Here is a 23,698-nt window from a genome sequence, read left to right as displayed (position 1 = left end):
AAAAACTCAGAATAAGCAGCACAATATAGAAGGAGAAGAACAAAGTTGGAGGACTGACACGACCTGACTTCAAGACCTACTGTAAAACTTTTATAATCATGAAAGTGTGGTATTGTGGAAAGAATAGACAAATAGATGAATGAAGTAGAATAGAGAGCCCAGAAATAGACCCACATATATATAATCAACTAATCTTTGACAAAAAGAACAGACAATACAATGGAGCAAAGACAGTCTTTTTAAACAAATGATGCTGGAACAACTGGACATCTACATGCAAAAAAATGAATTTAGGCACAAGCCTTACACCCTTCACAAAATTAACTCAAACTGATCACAGACTTAAATGTAGAATACAAAAATTTAAAACTCTTAAAAGATTACATAGGAAAAAAACCTAGATGATCTTGGGTATGGTGATGACTTTTTTATATACAACACCGAAGTCATGATCCATTAAAGAAATAATGGAGAATTTGGACTTCATTGAAATTTAAAACTTCTGCTCTACAGAAGACAATGTCAGTAGAATGAGAAGACAAGTCGCAGACTAGGAGAAAATATTTGCAAAAGACATATCTGATAAAGGACTGTTATCCAAAATAATCAAAGAAGTCTAAAACTCAACAGTAAGAAAACAAAAAACCTGATTTTAAAAAAGGTCAAAGACCTTAAAAAATACCTCACCAAAGAAGATATACAGATGGCAAATAAGGATATGGAAAGATGCTCCACATCATGTCATCAGGGAAATGCAAATTAAAACAATATACCGCTATACACCTGTTAGAATGGACAAAATCTGGAACACTAACACCACCAAATGTGGAGCAGCAGGAACTTTCATTTTTGGTGGGAATGCAAAATGCTATAGCCACTTCAGAAGACAGTTTGGCAGTTTCTTACAAGACTAAACATACTCTTACCATATGATTTGGCAATCCTGCTCCTTGGTATTTACCCAAAGAGGTTGAAAACTTACCTCTACAGAAAAACCTGCTCACAGATGTTTATAGCGGTTTTATTCATAATTGCCAAAACTTGGAAGTAACCAAGATGTCCTTCAGTAGGTGAATGGATAAATAAACTATGGTACATTGAGACAATATAATATTATTCAGCACTAAAAAGAAATGAGCTATCAAGTCATGGAAAGACATGGAAGAATCTTTTTTTTATCATTTTTATTATTACACTACTTATTATAGATTATCTTTTGCATACTGCTCTATTCAGAAGTGTTTTGGATTTGCTGAAGATGATTCCTGAGTGTTCTCCCCACACACACACACACAGCAGCCCTTCGACTGCAGCTTTACTGCCTGCACCTGTTGGCTGGACGAGGCTCATGAAATCCTGCACGTTCCCCTCAGGGAACGGTGAGCAGCCCAGGCTGGAAGGGGAGCTTCGAAGAGCATGTCCATGGGCCACCTGAGCCTATAGGACAACTGACGAGTCCTCTTGAGGGCCCAGAAACAGCTCTGTCTCCCAGGAAGTCAGGGAGGGTATGCTTGCCCACCATAGCCACATTGTCAAGGTTACTCTGGGGGCCCAGGAACCACTCTTGCCCTCCTTGAGAGGCTGGAGATGGCATCCCTGCTCCCAGCATCTTCAGAATTTTCTTCTCAGATCAGGAACCCAGGAACCACCATTGCTGGAAACGGAGGTGCACAGAGGTCATCTTATCCCCCCCCCGAGCCTCTAGAATGTTCTCAGTTCCCACGGGTGCCTAGGAAAGGCCGATGCCAACCTTGAAGGCATGGAGAATGTGGTTCACTCGCCCAAGCAACTGCAGAAAGTTTTCAGTCCACCTGGCAACTGGGAAACTGGTGCTGCCAGTCCCTTTTGCCCTTGCTGGCCAGGAAGCACACAGATGATGACCTTGGACAGTGTAGATGCAAATGGAGGGGCCTGCACTTCAAGGTGCCCAGAAAGAGAAGGACCAACAGCAGGCGAAGTCTGGGCAGTGCTGGGGGCTTCATGTCTGACGTCTGAACGCTGACTGTGGATGTGCATTCTTGTCTTCTTTGCCTGGAGAAGCTGAAAAAAGTTCTGGAGATGAATGGTGGTGATGGTTGCACAACAATGTAAATGTACTTGATGTCCCTGAACTATATGACCATAAATGATTAAAATGGTAGGTTTATGTACATTTTACCACGATGAAAAATCATAACCCCAAAGAGATGGACAGTAGAACACACATTGCCTTAAGGGATGAGGAGATACAGATGGCATAGTACAGAGAAGAAACTGTAATCTGCTGTTTTCGGATGGAATGTCCTATAAATATCAATTAAATCTATCTGGTCTATTGTGTCATTTAAAGCTTGTGTTTCCTTATTAATTTTCTAAGACATGGAAGAATCTTAAATGCATATAGTTAAGAGAAGGAAGCCAATCTGAAAAGGTTACATACTGTATGGTTCCAACTATATGACATTCTGGAAAAGGCAAAACTATGGAGATTATAAAAAGATCATTGGTTGCCAGGGGGTTGGGGGGAATGGGAAAAGGATGAATAGGAGCACAGAGGATTTTAAGGGTAGGGGAAATACTCTGTATATTACTATAATGATGAATACACATTATTATACATGTATACATAGACATGTAAGGATTTGTCCATATGCATATAATGTACAACACCAAGAGTGAACCTTAATGTAAACTGTGGACTTTGGGTGACTGTGAAGTATCAATGGAGGTTCATCAATTGTAACAAAGCTACCACTCTGGTGAGTCATGTTGATAATGTGTCGGGCTATGCATGTGTGGGGCAGGGGGTATATGGGAAGTTTCTGTACCTTCTTTTCAATTTTGCTATGAACCTAAGATTGCTCTAAAAAATTGCCTTTAAAAAAATGCAGACATTCAATAGAGTTCATAATAACAAAACAAGATTTACTAGCTTTGTGAAGCTCCTCTTTGTGTGCAGTTCACTTGGGGCTGGAAGGGAAAATCTAGAAGACTGGGTGTGGCAGACAGTACATATTCCTGGTAGTGGCCCGTAGTAGAGGAGGAGGGGCCTGGATGAAGGGAATAGAGCAGCAGTGGCTGCTGTAAAGATACCAAAGCCAGACTAAGTAAGGCTGAGGATGGGATCCACGACAAGGCAGGGCTCAAGCCAAGTAGGAAGCAGATATGGAGTCTTTCTGGCATTGGGTCCCGATCGAGGTTGGGCAGAGGTGGGAAAGAGATTCTTGCTCTTTCTTATTCACATTTTACTCTCCTCTAAAACCAACTGAAATGGAGAGAAAAAGAATAGGTTGGAGAAAAATAACAAGTCGGTTGGGAAAGAAACTGTACTATTAAGTTGCATAGGACTTTTTGTCAAAGTAGCATTCCTCCTTTGCGTCCTATCCTCAGACCCACCTAGAAGGGTCCCAAGTCAGCAGAAAGCTTAGTCAGAAAGATTCCTCAGGCTTTACCATAATCCTAGCACATTTGATCAGATGGGTCAAATGTGAAATTATTTAATTTAGAAAACAATAATTCTCTTGATTTAAGCTTATGGTGTTATAATATTCACATGATCTGTGATGATAAAGCTAATTTGAAGTTATTTCCTCAAGTAGAATTTTTATAGTAGCATACTTTCTGCTGAAAACTTAAGAAACTATATGTCTACATGTGTTAGAAATTAATAGCAACTGCTGAAAAATTATTTCAATGCCTGTTAGAATTCAGCATTAAAAACAATTTAAAGTACTGTTCCATCACAGGTCAAAATGTCAAATAGACACTTCTTTCTAATTGGCTTGAAATGCATTTTTCTTTGAGCTAAGCTGTACATGCTGTGCTCATGTATAAGCACCTCCCCTTGCCTTTGACTTTTTCATAATGGAAATCTCTCTCTTTTTTTCCATTATTTATTGTTTGTGTAATTTAACCAATTCTTCAAAATGATTTATTTTAAATGGAAATGGTTATTTTTTTTTCTTATTTTATAAGTCGTATATATACAGGTTAAAAAAAAAGTTAGAAAATTCGGAAGACTATAAACGTGAAAAAAATTCTCTCTATAACCCTACTATCCAGAAATAATTGCTTTTATTATTGTGTGTCCATCTAGGCATTTTTATGTGCCTAATAACACAGTCTTTAAAAACATAAAAATGTACTCCTAATGTACATACTGCTTTACAGTGTTATTTTTTCTACTTTACTTTGGATCATAGACATTTTTGTTTGTTCATAAATATACATTACATTGTAAGTTTTAATAGCTGGATAAATTCCATTATGTATGTGCCATTTTTTAAAAAACAATTTTTCTACTGATGATGATTAAGTTTGTAATTTTTTTTTTTGAAAGAGTCACATGAGTAGATTGGGAAGGGTTTCCGTGAAGTGTTGTTTAGTCGAAAAAGCAAGATGCAAAAATGTATTTATAGTATGATTTCATGTTAGTCAAATGATAAAATAACACTATATTTGTGTATATTTGTGTCAGTGTAGAAAATAAGTGTGCAAAAAAATATGGAAGATATAATTCAAGGATACAACTGAGATACATACCCTAGATATTGGGTATATAGAGAAGGTACTGCTACAGGTGGATAAGGAAGAAAAAGGGATTGAGGGACGCAAACTCAAAAGCACAAGAAAACACTGCACTGAAACATTAAACCGTATGTGCTGTCATACTTATTGTTTAAGAAATTATGTGTAAGGGTGGGCATATGTTTAAGTGAATTAAAGAGGTTTTTTGTATTTAAAAATAGACAGAATGAAAAAAACAAAGGTGAAAATAATGGGTCCAAGGTTGATGCCTAATGACTCCAGGTATAACCATTTTTTAAAAATAAAATTGGCCATTAAAAAAAGTTTTTTACTCTAATAAATGAGACTTTGTAAACATGTTTGCATATATCTTTGCACACTCATTGAATTATTTCCTACAATGAATTCCTAGGAGTACAATTGCTGGGGCAAAAGGGTATTTTAAGGGTTTGATATATATTGATAAGTTACCTGTTAGTTAGGTTGTACCTATTTGTATTTCCATCAACAGTTTATGAGAATGTCTGTTTCTTCACAACTTCATTGATGCTAGGTACTTTCAAACTTTTAAATCATTGCTTATGTTATATAATAAAATAGCATCTTGCTGTTTTAATTTACTTTTCTTAGATTACTAGTTATGTTCATTATCTTTTCATATGATTGTTAGAAGTTTTACTTTTTGTTTTCTGGACTGTCCTTTACCCATTTCTCTGTGGCTATTTAACTGTCTTATTGATTCACAAGGGCATTTTATATAGAAAGACTGTTTAACTCTTTATCATATATGTTTCAAAACCTATTGATAGGTATAAAGTGATTGTATCAGGTTTTAATTTTTAAAATGATTTTCTCTTTTAGGGCAGAGCCATATACTTTTCCTCCTCCTTCTACTAAGTACCTCCCCATTCCTTCAAAGTATACTGTGGGCACTCAGACTGATTATCGCGATGCCGAAGTTCAAACAGACCCGTATTCTCCAGAATACATAGTATGTCAGGATTCCATCCCTGAACTGCTGACCCTGGCAACTCTCACTTGGGGTGAGTTGGTAATTCTTTTGAATATTTGCAGATGACAGTCCTGATAACCACACGTGCTACTGAGTTCTTGGAAATGACACACATAGAGGCAACTGTGGTTTAAAGTATTGCTATTTAAAGCGTCTTGCTCAGTAGAGCTACTTCATAGACTCATACATTTTCTGATAGATTTGTTCAAAGGTATTTACGCCCTTTTCACTGTAAGGAGGCTTATTGTCCTTTTCCCCTGAAGCTGAAGTTATATTTCGGCTTAATTTTTTGGTTACTTTGCTGACGACTCCCCTCCCTCTTCTCACTGTTTCTCCCAGTGAATCAGTTCTTTTTCACTGAGGCATTCATACTCCTTCTTTACACATAAACCTTTCTTTTTTTTTTTTTTTTTCCACACACACACAGTGTATTTTATTTTTACAAGAGATAAATAGACTGACACCAAGCATTGTACATGGATGACCACAACAAAAGCAACAATGATTGCAATTACCAAACATGAAACACACTTATACTATGTCATAATATTGACATTCAGTCCAGTAATCCTCCACTGTAACAGCTCCTTTACTTTGCAGTGAAAATTGATTTGTATATTCTTTTCCTCTGAGTCCTTGTGGGATTTTTTTTTTTTAATTCAGACAGAAAGTCACAAAAATTATACTCATCCTCATCAGTTCACTCAGTCCCATGTAATTAATTTCTTTTTTTTCATCTTGATCTTTTGTTAGCACTTTTATGAGTTCATCAGTTTTTCATTAGAGTTCTGAAAATGCTTATTCATTCAGTTCAGCAGTACAGTCAGTTACCAGAAACCTGTACTTGTCAGAGTCTTTTCCATGAATTTCTTGAAGATGAAACCCTTTTATAGGAACATATTTGCAAAATCATCAGAGTACACCCAGAACTGTCTGTAAATGACAAAAGACTTAAAAATGACCATGGTTAAAGATTTGATGAAAGTTCATAATAACGCAGTTGACAAGAAAATTAGTTATTTCTGAGATATACATTTTAAAGTAATAACTAGGATTATTACTTATAACATTATACCAGAACATATAAGATTTTTAGACGTTTCCTGTAATGTCTGAAACATTTATATTAACATATTTCCATACATATTTCCATACAAATACAAATATAAGATTTTTAGAAATTTCATGTAATGTCTGAAACATTTATATTAACATATTTCCATACATATTTCCATACAAATACAAATATAAGATTTTTAGAAATTTCATGTAATGTCTGAAACATTTATATTAACATATTTCCATACATATTTCCATACAACTACAAATATAAGATTTTTAGAAATTTCATGTAATGTCTGAAACATTTATATTAACATATTTCCATACATATTTCCATACAAATACAAATATAAGATTTTTAGAAATTTCATGTAATGTCTGAAACATTTATATTAACATATTTCCATACATATTTCCATACAAATACAAATATAAGATTTTTAGAAATTTCATGTAATGTCTGAAACATTTATATTAATATATTTCCATACAAATAACCCAATGAAAGTTTAGTATTAGTTGTTTTGTTTGTTTTTTTATACTGCAGGTTCTTATTAGGCATCAGTTTTATACACATCAGTGTATACATGTCAATCCCAATCGCCCAAATCAGCACACCACCATCCCCACCTCATCGCAGTTTTCCCCCCTTGGTGTCCATATGTCCATTCTCTACATCTGTGTCTCAACTTCTGCCCTGCAAACTGGCTCATCTGTACCATTTTTCTAGGTTCCACATACATGCATTAATATACGATATTTGTTTTTCTCTTTCTGACTTACTTCACTCTGTATGACAGTCTCTAGATCCATCCACTTCTCAACAAATGACTCAATTTCGTTCCTTTTTATGGCTGAGTAATATTCCATTGTATATATGTACCACAACTTCTTTATCCATTCGTCTGTTGATGGGCATTTAGGTTGCTTCCATGACCTGGCTATTGTAAATAGTGCTGCAATGAACATTCGGGTGCACGTGTCTTTTTGAATTACGGTTTTCTCTGGGTATATGCCCAGTAGTGGGATTGCTGGGTCATATGGTAATTCTATTTTTAGTTTTTTAAGGAACCTCCATATTGTTCTCCATAGTGGCTGTATCAATTTACATTCCCACCAACAGTGCAAGAGGGTTCCCTTTTCTCCACACCCTCTCCAGCATTTGTTGTTTGTAGATTTTCTGATGATGCCCATTCTAACAGGAGTGAGGTGATACCTCATTGTAGTTTTGATTTGCATTTCTCTAATACTTAGTGATGTTGAGCATCTTTTCATGTGCTTCGTGGCTGTCTGTATGTCTTCTTTGGAGAAATGTCTATTTAGGTCTTCTGCCCATTTTTGGATTGGGGTGTTTGTTTCTTTGATATTGAGCTGAATGAGCTGTTTATATATTTTGGAGATTAATCCTTTGTCCGTTGATTCATTTGCAAATATTTTCTCCCATTCTGAGGGTTGTCTTTTCGTCTTGTTTATGGTTTCCTTTGCTGTGCAAAAGCTTTGAAGTTTCATTAGGTCCCACTTGTTTATTTTTGTTTTTATTTCCATTACTCTAGGAGGTGGATCGAAAAAGATCTTGCTGTGATTTATGTCAAAGAGTGTTCTTCCTATGTTTTCCTCTAAGAGTTTTATAGTGGCCAGTCTTATATTTAGGTCTCTAATCCATTTTGAGTTTATTTTTGTGTATGGTGTTAGGGAGTATTCTAATTTCATTCTTTTACATGTGGCTGTCCAGTTTTCCCAGCACCACTTATTGAAGAGACTGTCTTTTCTCCATTGTATATCTTTGCCTCCTTTGTCATAGATTAGTTGACCATAGGTGCGTGGGTTAATCTCTGGGCTTTCTATCTTGTTCCATTGATCTATGTTTCTGTTTTTGTGCCAGTACCATATTGTCTTGATTACTGTAGCTTTGTAGTATAGTCTGAAGTCAGGGAGTCTGATTCCTCCAGCTCCATTTTTTTGCCTCAAGACTGCTTTGGCTATTCGGGGTCTTTTGTGTCTCCATACAAATTTTAAGATGATTTGTTCTAGCTCCGTAAAAAATGCCATTGGTAATTTGATAGGGATTGCATTGAATCTGTAGATTGCTTTGGGTAGTATACTCATTTTCACAATGTTGATTCTTCCAATCCAAGAACATGGTATATCTCTCCATCTGTTGGTATCATCTTTAATTTCTTTCATCAGTGTCTTATAGTTTTCTGCATACAGGTCTTTTGTCTCCCTAGGTAGGTTTATTCCTAGGTATTTTATTCTTTTTGTTGCAATGGTAAATGGGAGTGTTTCCATAATTTCTCTTTCAGATTTTTCATCATTAGTGTATAGGAATGCAAGAGATTTCTGTGCATTAATTTTGTAACCTGCAACTTTACCATATTCATTAATCAGCTCTAGTAGTTTTCTGGTGGCAGTTTTAGGATTCTCTATGTATAGTATCATGTCATCCGCAAACAGTGACAGTTTTACTTCTTCTTTTCCAATTTGTATTCCTTTTATTTCTTTTTCTTCTCTGATTGCCGTGGCTAGGACTTCCAGAACTATGTTGAATAATAGTGGTGAGAGTGGACATCCTTGTCTCATTCCTGATCTTAGAGGAAATGCTTTCAGTTTTTCACCATTGAGAATGATGTTTGCTGTGGGTTTGTCATATATGGCCTTTATTATGTTGAGGTAGGTTCCCTCTATGCCCACTTTCTGGAGAGTTTTTATCATAAATGGGTGTTGAATTTTGTCAAAAGCTTTTTCTGCATCTATTGAGATGATCATATGGTTTTTCTTCTTCAATTTGTTAATATGGTGTATCACATTGATTGATTTGCGTATATTGAAGAATCCTTGCATCCCTGGGATAAATCCCACTTGATCGTGGTGTATGATCCTTTTAATGTGTTGTTGGATTCTGTTTGCTAGTATTTTGTTGAGGATTTTTGCATCTATATTCATCAGTGATATTGGTCTGTAATTTTCTTTTTTTGTAGTGTCTTTTTCTGGTTTTGGTATCAGGGTGATGGTGGCCTCATAGAATGAGTTTGGGAGAGTTCCTTCCTCTGCAATTTTTTGGAAGAGTTTGAGAAGGATGGGTGTTAGCTCTTCTCTAAATGTTTGATAGAATTCACCTGTGAAGCCATCTGGTCCTGGACTTTTGTTTGTTGGAAGATTTTTAATCACAGTTTCAATTTCATTACTTGTGATTGGTCTGTTGATATTTTCTGTTTCTTCCTGATTCAGTCTTGGAAGGTTATACCTTTCTAAGAATTTGTCCATTTCTTCCAGGTTGTCCATTTTATTGGCATAAAGTTGCTTGTAGTAGTCTCTTAGGATGTTTTGTATTTCTGCGGTGTCTGTTGTAACTTCTCCTTTTTCATTTCTGATTTTATTGATTTGAGTCCTCTCCCTCTTTTTCTTGATGAGTCTGGCTAATGGCTTATCAATTTTGTTTATCTTCTCAAAGAACCAACTTTTAGTTTTATTGATCTTTGCTATTGTTTTCTTTGTTTCTATTTCATTTATTTCTGCTCTGATCTTTATGATTTCTTTCCTTCTGCTAACTTTGGGTTTTGTTTGTTCTTCTTTCTCTAGTTTCTTTAGGTGTAAGGTTAGATTGTTTACTTGAGATTTTTCTTGTTTCTTTAGGTAGGCTTGTATAGCTATAAACTTCCCTCTTAGAACCGCTTTTGCTGCATCCCATAGGTTTTGGGTCGTCGTGTTTTCATTGTCATTTGTCTCTAGGTATTTTTTTATTTCCTGTTTGATTTCTTCAGTGATCTCTTGGTTATTTAATAACGTATTGTTTAGCCTCCATGTGTTTGTCTTTTTTACGTTTTTTTCCCTGTAATTCATTTCTAATCTCATAGCGTTGTGGTCAGAAAAGATGCTTGATATGATTTCAATTTTCTTAAATTTACTGAGGCTTGATTTGTGACCCAAGATGTGATCTATCCTGGAGAATGTTCCGTGCGCACTTGAGAAGAACGTGTAATCTGCCGTTTTTGGATGGAATGTCCTATATATATCAATTAAATCTATCTGGTCTATTGTGTCATTTAAAGCTTCTGTTTCCTTATTTATTTTCATTTTGGATGATCTGTCCATTGGTGTAAGTGAGGTGTTAAAGTCCCCCACTATTATTGTGTTACTGTCGATTTCCTCTTTTATAGCTGTTAGCAGTTGCCTTATGTATTGAGGTGCTCCTATGTTGGGTGCATATATATTTATAATTGTTATATCTTCTTCTTGGATTGATCCCTGGATCATTATGTAGTGTCCTTCCTTGTCTCTTGTAACATTCTTTATTTTAAAGTCTATTTTATCTGATATGAGTATAGCTACTCCAGCTTTCTTTTGATTTCCATTTGCATGGAATATCTTTTTCCATCCCCTCACTTTCAGTCTGTATGTGTCCCTAGGTCTGAAGTGGGTCTCTTGTAGACAGCATATATATGGGTCTTGTTTTTGTATCCATTCAGCCAGTCTATGTCTTTTGGTTGGGGCATTTAATCCATTCACGTTTAAGGTAGTTATCGATATGTATGTTCCTATGACCATTTTCTTAATTGTCTTGGGTTTGTTTTTGTAGGTCCTTTTCTTCTCTTGTGTTTCCCACTTAGAGAAGTTCCTTTAGCATTTGTTGTAGAGCTGGTTTGGTGGTGCTGAATTCTCGTAGCTTTTGCTTGTCTGTAAAGCTTTTGATTTCTCCATCAAATCTAAATGAGATCCTTGCTGGGTAGAGTAATCTTGGTTGTAGGTTCTTCCCTTTCATCACTTTAAGTATTTCATGCCACTCCCTTCTGGCTTGCAGAGTTTCTGCTGAGAAATCAGCTGTTAACCTTATGGGAGTTCCCTTGTATGTTATTTGTCGTTTTTCCCTTGCTGCTTTCAGTAATTTTTCTTTGTCTTTAATTTTTGCCACTTTGATTACTATGTGTCTCGGCGTGTTTCTCCTTGGGTTTATTCTGTATGGGACTCTCTGCGCTTCCTGGACTTGGGTGGCTATTTCCTTTCCCATGTTAGGGAAGTTTTCGACTATAATCTCTTCAAATATTTTCTCTGGTCCTTTCTCTCTCTCTTCTCCTTCTGGGACCCCTATAATGCGAATGTTGTTGCGTTTAATGTTGTCCCAGAGGTCTCTTATGCTGTCTTCATTTCTTTTCATTCTTTTTTCTTTAGTCTGTTCCGCAGCAGTGAATTCCACCATTCTGTCTTCCAGGTCACTTATCCGTTCTTCTGCCTCAGTTATTCTGCTATTGATTCCTTCTAGTGTAGTTTTCATTTCAGTTATTGTATTGGTCATCTCTGTTTGTTTGTTCTTTAATTCTTCTAGGTCTTTGTTAATCATTTCTTGCATCTTCTCAATCTTTGCCTCCATTCTTATTCCGAGGTCCTGGATCATCTTCACTATCATTATTCTGAATTCTTTTTCTGGAAGGTTGCCTATCTCCACTTCATTTAGTTGTTTTTCTGGGGTTTTTTCTTGTTCCTTCATCTGGTACATAGCCCTCTGCCTTTTCATCTTCTCTTTCTTTCTGTAACTGTGGTTTTTGGTCCACAGGCTGCAGGATTGTAGTTTTTCTTGCTTCTGTTGTCTGCCCTTTGGTGGTTGAGGCTATCTAAGAGGCTTGATGGGAGGCTCTGGTGGTGGGTAGAGCTGACTGTTGCTCCATAAACCTTTCTTGAGTGTATAATACTGAATGCGTATTTCAACATATGTAATAATATTATCTTTCTTTGCTAAAATATCTTGCAATTTATCAAGGCTCTCTTATATACTTTATTTGATGATTTGGATGATTTCTTTTGATATTATCTCTGAAATTCTAATATCTTCCAGGCTCAGAAATTCACTCTCAGAGTATAGAAATTCACTCTGGTCTAGGCCCTTATTATGTGAAACTATAAAAATTAATAAGAGAAGGGACCTTTAGAAACTATTAGGCATTAGCTTATTGACCTCACTTGATTGTAGCTGGGAAGCTGAGAACCAGAGAGGCTGACTCCTCTAAGGTCATGGAGATAGTTGGTACACTGTAATGATTTTTATTAAAATGAGATTACTTTTGTTTCCCCAATGTAATTAATTACTGTGATCAATTCTGCATCACAGGCAAAGAAGATGTTCATATCTGAGTTCTAGTTTTGATTCTTGTTTCCTGGCCCACTTTATGAATACAGATTAAGCATTCTTGACACCCACACTTTGAACCAGAGGCTCTAATTTCAGGCCTAGATGACAGGTTAAAAGTATGCTGAACTCTTTCCCTTTGCTCTGAGCACATAAAAAACATATTATAAAGATTAATAACCACACTTAAAAGCAAGGAAGAAAATTTCCATAGTCTAGAAGTGGAGACTTCTTCCTAAAAGAAAGAAATAGCTGGGAACCTGTGATGGTAAGCAGGGACTGAACGGTGGGGAGCAGATCTGAGTTACCTGCTTAAACTAAAGGAGACAGAAACTTTTCTCCTGCCCACAGATAGGACTGAAGCCCAGTGCCTGCCAGTCTAAGCCAAGTGCTCCTACCTGGGGCCTTGGGCTTTACCTCTTGGTGTGACAAGGGCTTAGCATTGAGCTGCAGGAGGACCAGAACCAGGATATCTAAAACAAAAAATCTGGGCAGGGGCTCAGAAGTGCTTCACTTGGTAAAAGGCCTAATCTGGAGCCCTGCCACTGGCAGCTCTGGGGTTGAAGTATCAATAAAAACCTCCATGAGTTAGGCCTACCTCCTCATTGGTGAGGCTCTGGGCAGAGGTTCAAATAGAGGCCCATATACTATTGATATATGTATAGATGTTTAAAAATTATAAATCAAGCTACTATCTGTTAGATAAAATACGTTCTATATTTTTCACAAATAAATCTTTCTAAAAAGTTGAAAGGACAAATGTACATTTAAAAATCTTAGACTCTTTGGGATTGCATGCTGGAATGTGGCAGCAATGGGAGAGGCTGCCTAGTGGCCTGCCCTTTTCTCTGGCTCTGTTCCACATCACGAGGGGCCTGTCATGCATGTATATGATTGCCCCACCTTGCTTTTCCATTTTCTGTTTACACATCCTTGCAAACAGCTGCCTCTTGGCTATGCCTTGGGCTTAAGGGTGAACAAACAGCAGCATATAGTCTGCCCTCAGGAGTCTGAATCCTGAGAAGAGGCCCATGTAGATTTTGGAAGTGGGCTTGGGGCCATTTATGCAAGGAATTCCAGGCTCTCTAAGAGCAGGAGTGCTCCAGGTGGGCATTTTGTAGTATTATCTTTAAAGTGCTGTGGGAAAATAATCCCAAATCTAGAATTCTTATACCATCCAAACTGTTATTCAGGAGTGAAGGTGAAATAACGACACTTTCACAGGATAGGACATTTCATAGGTCTATCTCATAGGATATTGTAAAGATTAATTTAAATTCACTTATGTAATGTGCTTAGACCAGTGCTTAGTATGTAAATAAGCATTCTATACATGTTAGCTATTAATCCAAAAAGGAAGAACAAAAGGACATACTTCAACAAGAAGAAAAATAAGTCCAAAAGGAAGAAGCAGGGTTTAAGAACATGATGAGCAAAAAAAGAGAAAAATACGTAATTAAAAATTTAAAGTGTTGAGTTTTTAAAAATGATACTTAAAAAAAAAAAAAGAATGAAGCAAGTACTAAAACTCTAGATCAGGATTGGCAAGCTATGGTCCATAGGCCAGTTTGGCCTATTGCCTTTTTTTATATGGCCTGCAAGTTAAGGATGATTTTTACATTTAAAAATGGATGAAAAAAACCTATTTTGCGACATGTGAAAATTATTTGTACTATTTTGTGACATGTGAAAATGATATGAGATTAAAATTCCAGTGACCCTAAAATGGTTTTATTGGAATACAGCCAAACTTATTTGTTACGTAGTGTCCTTGCCTGCTTTTGCACTGCCATGCAGAATTGAGTAACTGAAAGAGACTGTGTGGCCCACAAAGCCTCATGTATTTACTCACTGGCCTTTCACAGAGAAAGTTTGCTGACCTCTGCTCTAGATCAGTCCTTTTCAGACTTTAGCATGAATAAGAATCATCTGGTGAGCTTGTTAAAACACTGATTCCTGGCCCCGTCCCAGAGATTCTGATTTACTAGGTCTGAGAAAGGGTGGAGAATTTGCATTTCTACCAAGCTCTCAGATGCTGCTGCTACTGCTGGTTTAAGAACCACACTGAGTATTGGAGTTAAGAAGAAATAAGAATAAAGCATGTGAAAATTCTATTTTCTTTTGGAGAGAGAGCAATATTAATTAGCTTTAGACTTTATTAGAAAACTATGAGTGGAAATTTCTAGGTTAAAAAATTTGTGTGTAACCTCTGGAAAAAAGAGAAGAAATATATCATTTCACAATTGGTAAAGGGGAAAAAGTGGAAATAACAGTAGAAATGGGGGAAAACGCAAAGAAAAAACACGATAAATAGAAAATACATAGTAAAGTGTAGGGAAAATGTTCAAATATTTTAATAATCAAAATATATAATAAAAGTGACTTAAACTTGCCTATTAAAAAATTCTTGGATTGAATTCATTAAAACCCAGCAAAAACAGCTTGCTATTTATAAAATAGCATTATAACTTTGAAAATAAAGGAGTGGAAAATATACTGAAAGCTGACGCAAAAAAAGCTGGTGTAACAATGTTAATATTAGACCAAAGTTAATCAGAAAACAGTAAAAGGGATAATGAAGAACATGAAACAGTTATAAAAGGAAAAACCCACCAGAAGTTATATCTGTTATGAATTTGAATTTACTCTGCATAGACTCAAAATATAAAACAAAATTGATTGAATCACAAGGAAACATGGACAAATTCCTATTCACAGTGGAAGATTTTTTAATGCTTCTCTTTCAGATTAAGCTATCAAAAGTTAGGATTTAGGTGATTTGAACAAGACGATTAATGTATTTCACATAAAAGAGTTTGCATGTGGTAAGCCATGGCAAGACCTGATGTAGATCTGATTATGCATTAAGAAACTGAATGTGGAAATAACTTGGCTGTAGTATTTCAAGGAAATAATTATGGCTCTGGGCTCCTTTGAACTGGCCGATTTCTCACTCCACATTTATAGTCACTTGATTTATGAGAAAGATGCCACTATATTCAGTGGGAAAAAGGAGGTCTTTTCAATAAATGTTGATGAAACAATTAGATATCCATGTGCAAAAGTGAACTTTGATTCTGATTTCTACCTCCAGGCAGTACTGGGAAAAACAAACAAACAAACAAAAAAACCCAACGTGTGTGTGTGTGTGTAAATTGATAACCTGATTCTAAAATTAATATGGAAATGTGAAAGGGTCAAAAGTAGCCAAGGCAAATGTGAAGAAACAGAACAGTATACACTATGAGATACAAAGACTTACTTTAAAGCTGCAGTAATCACACAGTGTGGTATATTCTCAAAGGTACACAAATAGATCATTGTTACAGAATAGGGAGTCCAGAAATTAACCCACAAGTAGATATCATCTGACTTAAGACAAAGATGGTACTACAGTACACTAGAAAAAAAATGATCTTTTCAATAAATGGTGCTGAGTCAATTAGATAGTCATCTTGAAAACAGTGACTCGATTCCTAGTTCACACCATAAACTGAACCAATCCCAGATGTCTAAATGCGAAAGGTGAAACAAAAATTTAGAAGGAAACATAAGGGAATATTTTCATGATCTTGGGTAGGCACACATTTTATTAAATAGAACAAAAAATGCTACCCATAAAGGGAAAATTAAGAAATTCGATCACATTAAAATTAAGAACCTCTGTTCACCAAAATACATTAAGATAGTGAAAAGGCAAACCACATATTGGGAGAAGGTATTTGCAATACCTACATATGACAGAAGACTCATATCTAGAACACATAAAGAAATCCTACAAATCAACAAGAAAAAGACGACCCAATAGAAAAGTTAGCAAATGATGTGAGCAGTCACTTGATAAAATGGGTTTTCAAATGGCCAATAAACATATGAAACAGTGTTCAACCTGATTAGTCATCAGGGAAATGCAAATTAAAATCTCAGTTTGATACTACAGACATACCAGAATAACTAATGTTAAAAAGATTGATATTACTAAGTGATGATAAGGATTTGAAGCAAAGAGAATTTCATATACTGCATGTATATATTGCAACCATTCTTTGGAAACTGGTAGTATCTTCTAAAGCTGACACAATACCTAACAACCCAGGAACGTCATCCCTCACTATATACCCAAGAAAAGTGAGTACTTAGCTCTACTATAAGAAATGCATATATAATTTTCACCAAGAGACAATGCAAGAATGTTCATAGCAGCACTATTCATAGTAACTCTGAACTGAAAACAACCCAGATGTCCATCAACCATAGAATGGATGAATAACCTGTAGTATGTTCACACAGTGGAATACTATATAGTAACGAGAATGAAAGTACAGCTACACATAACCACATGGGTGAATCTCACATACATATTGCTGAGCAAAAGAAGTAAGACACTAAAGAGTACCTACATTTTGATTTCATTTATATAAAGATCAAAACCTATCAGAGCTAAATTAATATATTAGGATTCAGGCTGGTGGCTATCCTTGAGGCAAGTAGAGACTGGGAGGGAGTATGATGGGCAATCTAGGGTTCTGGTAAATTCTGTTCCTTGATCTGAGTGCTGGTTATTTGGGATGTTCCTTTGTGTACCTTTCTGTGTGTATATTATACATTAGTAGAATGTTTGCATAAAAATAAGTAAAAAATAATGACACAGTAAAAGGTTGACACCGAAAGCACTAAGAAAAACACTGAGTGCTATGTGCCAAGAACTATTCCAAGTGCTTTATGTTTTTAACTTATTTAATCTTCACAAGTTAAGTAAATAATAAATTTTAAATCAGAAACCAATAAGAAACCTTAAAAAGGCAAAATAAATAGTCATTACGATCATAAATTTTTTGGATAAAGATTAATAATATACTGAAACTTCTTGTGGGAAACATCAAGAACAAAGACAGACGTTGCAAATAAAGAGTATTAGAATTGGAAGAGGGACATACTATAGACTAAATGATTTAGGGACTATAAGAGAACACTATGCATCACTTTTGCCCTACATTTAAAAACTAAGATTATATTAGTTTCAGGTGTACAGCATAGTGAATTTTTAATAGATTATACTCCATTTAAAGTTATTACAAAATAATGGCTGTATGTCCATGTGCTGTATAATATATCATCATTGCTTATCTATTTTATACATAGTAGTTTGTATCTCTTAATCCCGTACCCCTGTCTCGCCCTCCCACCCCTTCCCTCTCCTCATTGGTATCCACTAGTTTGTTTTCTATGTGAGGTTGTTTGTTTTGTTATATACGCTCCTTTGTTTTATTTTTTAGATTCCACATGTAAGTGATAACATACACTATGTCTTTCTCTGTCTGGCTTATTTCACTGAGGATAATATGCTCTAGGTCCATCTACATTGTTGCAAATGGCAGAAATTTATTCCTTTTTTATAGCTGAGTAAATTCCATTGTATATATACACCACATCTTCTTAATCCATTCACCTGTTGATGGATTCTTGGGTTGCTTCCATATCTTGGCTACTGTAAGTAATGCTGCTATGAACATTGGGGTGCATGTATCTTTTCAAGTTAGTGTTTTGGGGTTGTTTTTGGGGGGGGGGAATGTATACCCAGGAGTGGAATTGCTGCATCATATGGTAGTTCTATTTTTAGTTTTTTGAGGAACCTCCTGTTTTCCATAGTGGCTGCATCAATTTTAATTTCTACCAGCAGTGTACAAGGGTTCCTATTTCTCTACATCCTTCCCAATGTTTGTTATTTGTAGACTTTTTGGTGATAGCCATTCTGACAGGTGTGAGGTGACATCTGATTGTGGTTTACATTTCTCTGATGATTAGTGATGTTGAGCATCTTTTCATGTGCCTGTTGGCCATCTGTATTGTCTTCTTTGGAAAAATGTCTCTTCAGCTCTTTTGTCCATTTTTTAATTGGGTTGTTTGGTTTTTTAGATATTGAGTTGTATGAGCTGTTTATATATTTTGATATTAACCACTTGTCAGTTATATCACCTGCAAATATTTTCTCCCTTTCAGTAGGTTGTCTTTTCATTTTGTCAATGATTTCCTTTGCTGTGCAAAAGCTTTTGAGTTTAACTAGGTCCCATTTGTTTATTTTTGCTTTTGTTTCCTTTGCCTTAGGAGACAGATCCAGAAGAATATGGCTATGATTTATGTCAGAGTGTTCTGCCTATGTTTTCTTCTAGGAATTCTATGGTTTCAGGTCTTACACTTAGGTCTTTAGTCCATTTTGAGTTTATTTTGTATATGTTGTGAGAGAATGTTCTAATTTCATTCTTTTACATGTATCTGTCTCGTTTTCCCAGTACCATTTATTGAAGAGACTGTATTTTCTCTATTGTATATTCTTCCCTCCTTTGTCATAGATTAATTGATCATAGGAGTATGAGTTTATTTCTGAGTTCTCTATTCTGTTCCATTGATCTTTATATATGTTTTTGTGCCAGTACCATGCTGTTTTCATTACTGTAGCTTTGTAGTATAGTCTGAAGTCAGGGAGCATGATACATCCAGCTTTGTTCTCTTATCTCAAATTACTTTGGCAATTTGGAGTCTTTTGTGGTTTCATATGAATTTTAGGATTATTTGTTCTAGTTCTGTTGAAATGTCATGGGTATTATGTTAGGGATTGAATTAAATCTGTAGATTGCTTTGGGTGGTATGGACATTTTAACAATATTAATTCTTCCAATCCAAAACACAGGATATTTTTCCATTTCTTGGTATCATTTCTAAATTCCTTCATCAGTGTTTTATAGTTTTTAGAGTATAGGTCTCTCACCTCCTTGGTTAAGTTTATTCTTAGTATTTTACTCTTTTTGATGGGATTTTGAATGGGATTTTTTTCTGTTTTGCTTTCTCTTTCTGATAGTTCATTGTTAGTATATAGAAAAGTAGAAGATTTCTGTGTATTAATCTTGTATCCTGCAACTTTGCTGAACTCATTTTTAGTTCTAATACCTTTTTGGGTATTAGACTTTGGGTTTTTTATATTTAGTATCATATCACGACTTTGGGTTTTCTATATATAGTATCATGTCATACACAAAGAGCAATAGTTTTACTTCTTCCCTTCTAATTTGGATGCATTTTTTTTCTTGTCTGATTGCTGTGACTAGAACTTCCAATACTACATTAAATAGAAGTGGTGAGAGTGGGCATCCTTGTCTTTTTCTTATTTTAAAGTAAAGACTGAAAGCTTTTCACCTTTGAGTATGATGTTAGCTGTGAGTTTGTCATAAATGGCCTTTATTATGCTGAGATGTGTTCCCTCTATACCAACGTCAATGATAGTTTTTATCATGAATGGATTTTGAATTTTGTCAAATGCTTTTTCTGTATCTATTGAAATGATTGTGTGATTTTTCTCCTTCCTTTTGTTACTGTGGTGTATCACATTGATTGATTTGCAAATACTGAACCATCCTTGCATCCCTCAAATAAATCTCACTTGATCATGGTGTATGATCCTTTTTATATATTGTTGGATTCAGTTTGCTAATATTTTGTTGAGGATTTTTGTATCTATATTCATCAAAGATATTGGCCTGTAATCTTTTTTTTTTGCAGCGTCTTTGTCTGGTTTTGATATCAGGGCAGTGGTAGCCTCATAGAATGGATTTGGGAATGTTTCATTCTCTTCAAGTGTTTGGATTAGTTTGAGAAGGATATTATTAGCTCTTCTTTATATGTTTGGTAAAATTCCCCTGTGAAGATGACTGGTCCCGGATTTTTGTTTGGTAGGAGTTTTTTAAATTACAAATTCAATTTCACTACTAGTGATCTGTCTGTTGAGATGATCTTTTTCCTCCTCATTCAGTCTTGGAAGTTTGTGTGTTTCTAGAAATTTCTCCATTTCTTCTAGGTTGTCCAATTAGTTGGCTTATAACTGTTAGTAGTACTTTGTTATAAGTTTGTAAATCTCTGTGTTATTGGTTGTTACTTCTCCTCTTTTGCTTCTTGTTTTGTTTACCTGGGTCCTCTCTCTTTTCCTGTTAGCCTGGCTAAAGTTTTATCAATTTTGTTTATCTTTTCAAAGAACCAGTTCTTGGTTTCATTGATCTTTTCTAATTTTTTTTTTTTTTTGCTCTATTTATTTCCTCTCTGATTTTTATTATTTCCTTCCTTCTGCTGACTTTGGGCTTCGCTCTTCTTTTTCTAATTCCTTTAGGTGGTAGGTTAGGTTGTTTATTTGCGATTTTTCTTGTTTCTTGAGGAAGGCCTGTATTGCTACAAAATTCCCTTCTAGAACTGCTTTTGCTGCATCCCATACTTTTTGGAAGGTTGTGTTTCCATTTTCATTTGTCAAGATATTTTCTGATTTTCTCTTTGATTTCTTCATTGATCATTTGGTTTTTAGTAGCATGTTGTTTAGTCTCTACATGTGTGTGCTTTTCTCATTTTTCTTGCCATAATTGATTTTTAGTTTCATACTGTTGTGGTCAGAAAAAATGCTTGATATAATTTCTATTAGATTTGTTGAGACTTGTTTCATGGCCTAGTATGTGATCTATCCTGGAGAATATTCCATATGCACTTGAAAAGAATGTGTATTCTGCTGTTTTTGGATGGATGTACTGTAGATATCCATTAAGTCCAACATATGGTCTATTGTATCATTTAAGACCACTAACGCCTTATTGATTTTCTGTCTGGATGATCTGTCCACAGATATAAATAGGGTGTTAAAGTCCTCTACTATTGTTATATTACTGTCAATTTCTCCCTTTTGTCTGTTAATATTTGATTTATATATTTAGGTGCTCCAGTACTGGGTACATATATGTTAACGAGTATAATATCCTCTCTTCTATTGATCTCTTTATCATTATATAATGCCCTTCTTTGTCTTTCTTTATAGCCTTTGTTTTAAAGTATATTTTGTCTGATATGAGTATTGCTACCCTCGTTTTCTCGTCGTTTCTGTTTCATGAAATATCTTTTTCCGTCCTCTCACTTTCAGTCTCTGTGTGTCTTTAGTTCTGAAGTGAGTCTTTTGTAAGCAGCCTAGAGATGGGTCTTGCGTTTTTATCCATTCAGTCACCCTATGTCTTTTGATTGGAGCATTTAGTTCATTGACATTTAAAGTAATTGTTGATAGTTATGTACTTATTGCCATTTTGTTACTTGTTTTCTGGTTGTTTTCGTAGGTCTTTCCTGTTCTTTTCTTCTTCTTTTAGTTTCTTTTTCTTCCTTTGTGGTTTGATGATTTTCTTACTAGTATGCTTATGTTCCTTTCCTCTCCATTTTTGTGTATCTGTTGTAGGTTTTTGATTTGTGGTTACCATGGAATTCCTGTATTATGACCTATAACTACATCTACTTGTTTTAAATGGTAGTAATTTAAGTTCACACCTATTCAAAATATCTACCTTTTTACTCCCCTCCTCCACATAGATTCTTACCTTTTATTATAGCCTTTTCTTTCCACTTACAGAAGACCCTTTAACATTTCTTTTAGGGTAGGTTTAGTATTGATGAGCTCTATTAGTTTTTTGCTTGTCTGAGAAGTTCTTTATCTCCCCTTCAATTCTAAATGATAATCCTGCTGGATACAGTATCCTAGGTTGCAGATTTTTCTCTTTTAGCACTTTGAATATATCATGTCACTCTCTCTGGCCTGCAGAGTCTCTGCAGAGACATCAGCCTTATGGGTATTCCCTTGTAAATGACTCTTTGTTTTTTTCTTGCTGCCTTCAGAATTCTCTCTTTAATTTTTACCATTTTCATTAGGATTTATCTTGATGTGGGTCTGTTTTGGTTCATCTTGTTTGGAACTTTCTTTGCCTCCTGTACTTGGATATTTGTTTCCTTCTTCAGGTTCCATAAGTTTTCAGTCATAATTTATTCAAATACATTTCACAACCCTTCTCTCTCTTCTCCTTCTGAAACCCCTATAATGGGAATGTTGGTACACTTGATGTTATCCCAGAGATCTCTTAAACTGTTCTCATTTTTTAAAGTTTGTTTTTCTTTTTACTGCACTGATTGGGTGATTTCCATTATTCCATCATCCAGATCACTTATGCATTCTTCTTTATCACTTAGTTGCTATTCATTCTTTCTAGTGTGTGTGTTTTTTTTAAAGACAAGCTTTTATTCATCTTCTTTTTTATTAATTAATTTATTTATTTATTTATTTTTATTTATTTATCTTTGGCTGTGTTGGGTCTTTGTTGCTGCATGCGGGCTTTCTCTAGTTGTGGTGAGTGGGGGCTATTCTTAGTTGCGGTGCACAGTCTTCTCATTGCAGTGGCTTCTCGTTGTGGAGCACAGGCTCTAGGCACACAGGCTTCAGTAGTTGTGGCACATGGGCTCAGTATTTGTGGCTTGCGGGCTCTAGAGCGCAGGCTCAGTAGTTGTGGTGCACAGGCTTAGTTGCTCCACGGCATGTGGGATCTTCCCAGACCAGGGCTCGAACCCATGTCCCCTGCATTGGCAGGTGGATTCTTACCACTGAGCCACCAGGGAAGTCCCCCTTCTAGTGTGTTTTTGATGTCAGTTATTGTATTCTTCAGTTCTAACTGGTTCTTTTTTATATTTTCTAGTTCCTTGTTAAAATTCTCACTCTGCTCATCTATTCTTTTCCCTAATTCAGCTCACATTCTTATTACTAATGCTTTGAATTTTTTATCTTATAAATTGTTTATTTCTGTTTCATTATTTTTTCCAGGGGTTTTTTCTTGCTCTTTCAATTGAGATGCATTCCTGTGTCTTTTCATTTTGCTTAACTTTCTCTGTCTCTGTGAATTTAGGTGAAACCGTTACCTACAGCGATCTTTAATGGGTGGGCTTATGTACAAGTGTCCCTATATACTCTGCAGGTGCCCAGTGCCTTTGGTGGAAGAGCTAGATTTGACGTGAACAGAAGTCATTTGTTTACTCAGGGTGTGCTGGCAGCTATCAACTTGGTAGGAGGTAGGGTTGGAGATGGAGGGGGTAGGGCCATAGCCAGGTGTGAGGCAGGCCTTCCTCTCTGCTCAGTGGCCATCACTGCCCTATTGGGGCAGGGTCAT

At 35.7% G+C, this 23,698-nt stretch overlaps 1 protein-coding gene across 8 annotated transcripts in view; it reads left to right on the top strand.

Moving 5' to 3' along the window:
• Positions 1 to 23,698, top strand: part of CFAP91 (cilia and flagella associated protein 91) — a 139,647-nt gene that overhangs the window by 26,869 nt on the left and 89,080 nt on the right. For all 8 annotated transcript variants that reach the window (XR_009008245.1, XM_007181870.2, XM_057545963.1 and 5 more), the window contains one exon: positions 5,368 to 5,549. Coding sequence is in view for 7 of the 8 variants with exons in the window: in XM_007181870.2 (XP_007181932.2) it covers positions 5,368 to 5,549 (182 nt within the window). In the remaining variant the exon portion in view is untranslated. The remainder of the gene's footprint in view (positions 1 to 5,367; positions 5,550 to 23,698) is intronic.

The sequence above is a fragment of the Balaenoptera acutorostrata genome, chromosome 4 (genome assembly GCF_949987535.1).
Source record: "Balaenoptera acutorostrata chromosome 4, mBalAcu1.1, whole genome shotgun sequence".
In the NCBI taxonomy this organism is placed as follows: Eukaryota; Metazoa; Chordata; class Mammalia; order Artiodactyla; family Balaenopteridae; genus Balaenoptera; species Balaenoptera acutorostrata.
The sequence above is the reverse complement of the archived record's forward strand: the minus strand, read 5'-3'. Positions and strand labels throughout refer to the sequence as shown.